The 6,000-nt window shown below is 29.6% G+C and overlaps 1 protein-coding gene across 1 annotated transcript in view; it reads right to left on the reverse strand.

Annotated features, from left to right (window-relative positions):
* The window catches only part of LOC148302900 (uncharacterized), a 64,930-nt gene that overhangs the window by 9,968 nt on the left and 48,962 nt on the right, over nucleotides 1-6,000 (reverse strand). Inside the window, exon 5 of the mRNA XM_088270893.1 lies at nucleotides 2,453-2,586. Coding sequence (XP_088127019.1) covers nucleotides 2,453-2,586 — 134 coding nt within the window. The remainder of the gene's footprint in view (nucleotides 1-2,452; nucleotides 2,587-6,000) is intronic.

The following is a 6,000-nucleotide window of genomic DNA, read 5'->3' on the forward strand; positions in this document are numbered from 1 at the left end:
TGTAAAGTGATCACATAAACCGACCTATGACGGTCGTCAGCGCCGTAAATACCCAGACTTCCATATTCTTCTTCATCTTTGATGAGATGTCGAAAAATAATATGAAAATTACTCCTGTAATTGGAGATAATCCAGATTTTGTGAACAAGTATTTGGACACACTCAAAATGTTGAGTTTTATTTCATATTTCATTTATTTATGTAAAATAATAGTTCAGAGAACAATAATTCAATTCATTTTACAACATTTTAGTATGTCCAAATACTTGTACACAAATCTGGATTATCTCAGGTTAGAAGTTATTTCCTACAGTATTTTTGACATCTCAAAATAGATTATAGGTTACAACTATAAGTTATAAAATTACCTAAGTTTATATATGCGTATAATACGAGTATGATGTGTCGTTGAGGTTATATAATATGAAGAGATATTCGTGCTTTCAATATTATTATTATTATTAATGTTGAGTATACGTAACTCGGATTTACATCCAGACATTCGCACGTAAATCCGCTTTCCTGAACGCACACGTATCTCGCTAACACTTGAAATAACGTCAGTAAAACAAAATTGATATTAATTGTGACAATTTATCAAGAGACATTATCGTTAAATATCACCAGAATTACCTGCGCTATCTCTAGAGCAATGGTTCTGAACTTTTTTGAAGACAGGGAGCACTTTTGATCATAAAAAAAAATTGCGGTACATCAAAAATAGAGATTAAAAAAACGTACAATTATAAACTTTATAAAACATTTACGATTTTTATAGAGTGTGTGGAAGTTTTTGGTGAGAGTATTTTAATGTTTTTGATTTAAAATAAACCCTGATGATGACAAGGTATTGTCGAAACCGGTAGGTTAAATTGTGTTAACAAAAAAAGTGGTGAAAACAAACTTAATTAATTTTATTAAGTTTATAAAATGTGCCACAAAGTAACTGCGGAAAACAATCAAGAAATACAAATATAAATTTTACTAAAAATAAAAGTGATTTTTTTATAACAGACAAGATAAAAATATTGATACTAAAAAAATACATAAAAACGTAAATACTCAGATAAAACTTTTTGCTGCGTAAATTATTTAATGCGACACCTGAGTTTGTCGACTATTACAAAAATTAGCGATATTAGGGTTTATATTTGATAAAGCTACTCTTATTTCTTCATACAAATTGCTAAGCTAAGATTTACAAATCAAGGGTCATATTTTTTAAAATTAAACCTTCCATTGATATAGCACCGTCTGAATAAATTGCTACACATAACTCCCATGAAAATTTTAATTATTCTAGTATGATGATATATGTGCATAGATTCAAAGATATCTTGACCGCTGTTGTGAGGTGAGCGCACACAATTTCACTATGCAAGGGCGCCGCCATCTAGCCATTATAATTGAAACTAAAATCTCAATGTAAATGAGCCAAAATAAAATTTTGTTTATTTGGTGGACACTGTATTTAAAAAAAATATTGTTATTCTTCGAAATAATAATGCTTATGTATTCTCAATATTATAAATATTTAAAGCATTTACTGCGTGGTTAGTCATTTTTACTTTTTACGTAATAAAATACCTAGGTACCTACCTATACATTTTATTGACTACTTACATATAGAGCCTACATAAAACAGTTCTACCACCAGATGTCGCACTGAATAAAACAAAAGACATCATATAGAAAAAATATAATATTCTGAACTGTCAGAATCAGATAGATAGATAGAAAAATAATAAAATAAACTTTAATTATAAACTTTAATTAACAAAGCAACACATTATTTATTTTATTATTATACACCCACTTTACATATTATTTACACCCAATTTACAAAAGAAAATTATTACCATGTTAGAATATATATATATATATATATATATATATATATATATATATATATATATATATATATATATATATATATATATATATATATATATATATATATATATTTATATATATATATATATATATATATATATATATATATATATATATATATATATATATATATATATATATATATATATATATATATATATATATATATATATATATATATATATAATATATATATATATATATATATATATATATATATATATATATATATAAATATATATATATATATATATATATATATATATATATATATATATATATATATATATATATATATATATATATATATAACTCCTTACCTTTGAAATAAATATTTATTTTTTATTTTTCTCTTTATATAATAAAAACAATAAAATTATCCACTATACATTCTTTAAAAAAAGCGTGAACAGACATGCGACCTGTCCGGTGGAATTGATTCTGTATTTGCGAAATCCCCCTCACATGTGCCTGTTCATTTATGAAATTATTTTCTTCATCTTATCTTCGTAGTTTATGAAATTATTCATTTGGATAAATAAATAAATAAATAAGGTACCTCTACGTCGTTCACGAACCACATCAAATCCCAGGGAGGCAAGGCAGGATCAGAGGTACAGTTCACCCGGATTTCTTCCCCATAAGAGTACCGCGCGGCGAGGCCATCTATCTGAGGGTCTTTTCTTGATAAAGCTGGAATAAAAATACTTAGTTAAAAAATATCGATAAAAAAAATTAAATAAAAATTACATAGTACACCAGTGTATTCATTCGTCTTAAAATTTTACTGTCTTACAATATGTACAATATTACCCTGGACTGGTACCTGAAGCGGAGGGATGATCATCTTCATATGTTGACGATCAAGATAAGACTGCGTTTTTATGATGCAGTGCCCTATACACCATCGAGTGCGGATGAGGGTTTGAATTAATGAAAATTCTCTAACCCTTATCCGTAGCCAATGCTGCATAGGGCACTGAATCGTATAGAAAAAGTGTTATCTTGATCGTTAAATACACAAAGAAAAATCATGTACCAAGTAAAACTAAAATGAAAAATCAAAAAAAATTGTACCATCTTTCTTTTCTTCTCAGTGTCTACCTATAACTTTCTCGATCAAGCAGACAATTCGCAGTAATAAACTGCACAAATTGGGCAATTTATTTATACATGGGGCGCAAAAATGAAATTTAACCTTTAAGATAATCTTGACTCCGGGTTCTAATGGCGCATATATGATGCAGTGCCCTATGCACCATTGGGTGCGGATGGGGATTTGAAAAAAAGGAAGAAAATATATTTATAGATTTGGCGTTTAATTTGCAGAACTCCATTTTAATTTATGTATTAAATGTAGAATCAAAAACTGATTTTTGAGTCTACTAAGTTGTATTCTTTTGTCAAAAAATAAATAAAAATCAATTTTGTGACAATTCTTTCGCCTATTTGTGGCATTTTCAAACGACATTCGTTCAAAGAATTAAAAAATCATTGTTTAATTTAACATTAAATACATAAAGGAATAATATATTACCACAAAGTGACTGCCGATTCAATAAATGAAATTATTTTAAGATTTACAACATTTATAGTGAGTCCAAATGATTCGGACCGCACAAACTAATAAAAGAGTTTCTGCTCAATAATAAAAACTTCTTTTCATCTCACCAATAGATCGGCTGTCCAAACTTAAAACACAGTAAGGGACATTTTTTTGTAGTACGTTTTTTTTTGCATTTTTGGACTACTTAGCTTACTACTAGCAGATTCTACTTAGTCTAAAAATGCAACGAAAACGTACTACAAAATAATGTCCCTTACTGTGTTTTAAGTTTGGACAGCCGAGATGTCTCTAGTGAAGTTCTAGTGATTCAATATTTTTTTTCCAAAATTGGTTCATATACCATGTATATAGAACTTAATAAAAAGCTTCTTTATATCTCACCAATATATGTCTCTTGTGAAGTTCTAGTGATTCAAGAACAAAGTTTCTAAATTGGTTCATATTTACAGAACTTCCAAGAATTTGGGTAGTGTGCTTGTCGATAATGGGCAGAACTGGTGAATGTTACACGTGTGTAAAGTGATCACTTAACCGGCCTATGACGGTCATCAGCTCCGTGAATGCCCAGACTTCCACATTCTTCTTCATCTTTGATAATATATCAAAAAATAATACAAAAATTTGTTACATTTTGAGTGTGTCCAAATACTTGTTCACAAAATCTGGATTATCTCCAATTACAGGAGTTATTTTCATATTATTATTTTATTTTATTTTCATATTCAGGCCCGTTAATTCCCAGACTTCCATATTCTTTTTCATCTTTGATGAGATATCAAAAAAGAATACAAAAATTAGTGTTTAATGTAACATTTAATACATAAAGAAAGAAAATATTACCACAAAGTGACTGCCGATGCAATAAATGAAATTATTTTAAGATTGTCTGAAAGTCTTTTCATGGTATGGTCTTGGATCCTGCGACAACCTATTCGTTTACTCTCCGTCTTTTTAGCATAATTAAATCGAAAGTATGTCGGTTTGTCTCCGATTACGAATAATCCTCACATTGCCAGAAATCTTCAGATTATAAATGGTTAACTACAGTTCGGGGATTGTAGTTACTTTCTGAAACTTCGGCAGATGGCAATAAGTAAAAGAGTGAGAATAGAGCCCCCATTATCCGCCCTAGCCGAAGTTAAACCAAACTATTATCTTGAATTGGTTTATCTCCAAGATCCACACATTTATTTAGGCGAAATGTGATTTTGTATGGGGAATGGCACGATTTTTAAACCGAGTTTATACTCATATTTTAACATATTAAAATAAAACAATCCTTATCATTCATTGTTCACTTTGTGTAATACAAACACAAGCAATTAATTTACAACATTTTGAGTGTGTCCGAATACTTCTATGAGGATGGAAAAATAAATTATAGAACAATGATTATCCATTCGTGGGTATTATCGCATTTTTCACAAGACCTCTTTCAGAGCGAAGATCTGCTTTTAAAACTGAAACTAAATTATAACGTGTACAATAAATTTACATTTTGACTGTGTCTAAATACTGGTTCACAAATCTGGATATTCTTCAATTATAGGAGTTATTTTTAATATTATTTTTTGACATCTCATCAAAGATGAAGAAGAACATGGAAGTCTGGAATAAAAGAGTTTCTGCCCAATAAAAAGCTTCTTTTCATCTCACCAATAGATGTCTTAAGTGAAGTTCTAGTGATTCAAGAACAATGTTTCAAAATTAGTTCATGTATAGAACTTCCAAGAATTTGATTAGAAAGGTTGTCAATAATGGGTTGGTAAATGTTACGTCGTCAGCCCCGTCAGCCCCGTAAATGCCCAGACTTCCATATTCTTCTTCATGTTTGATGAGATGTCAAAAAATAATGTGAAAAATTAATTGTTTATATAATATTTTTATAAATTTTTTATTTATTTTTATATTTTATATGTTTGTAAATATGTATTTTTATTATACTGTACATTTGTCCAGTAGTCACGAATAAGTGTTTATAAATATGGTATTGCACAAAATGAACAACAAATGATAAAGAGAGTGTTTTATTACCATACCACAAAGTTATCAATGCTTTTAATATACAAAATATGTAGATTTTTAAGTTTTACTTGGAAGTTTTCTTTCACTCACACGTGGAACGTATGAGTGAGAAAAGAACAGTTAAAGTAATTACTACGCAAATGGAGTTGGAAAAAGAAGCAGAGGAAGACCGAGGAAAACTTGTCACAATCAGGTATGTCAACTACTAGAAAGCGGCCGGGTCATGAGTCGAAATAATCGGCGCTTATGTATGACGAGATGCATTAAAGTGGAAGAGGCGAAGAACGTTTGCAAAGACAGGGTGGTATGATTTTTTTATTCTCTCTGCCCTCCCCTGCGGTGAAGCGGCGTGATGGTTAGTTATTTTTTTTGTAATTGGTACAGACGTATTTTGAAAAACGCCGCCTCTAGGAGTTAATTCGTAAGCTAATTCGGGGGGGCCTACTTAGGCGTTATCGGTAAACATTGGCAGAATCTAAACTGCTCTCCGTTTACTCAAAACGATGCGACTCCTT

The sequence above is a fragment of the Brachycentrus maculatus genome, unplaced genomic scaffold (genome assembly GCF_059751285.1).
Source record: "Brachycentrus maculatus isolate JH-2025_06_01 unplaced genomic scaffold, ASM5975128v1 h1tg000400l, whole genome shotgun sequence".
NCBI classification, from domain to species: domain Eukaryota; kingdom Metazoa; phylum Arthropoda; class Insecta; order Trichoptera; family Brachycentridae; genus Brachycentrus; species Brachycentrus maculatus.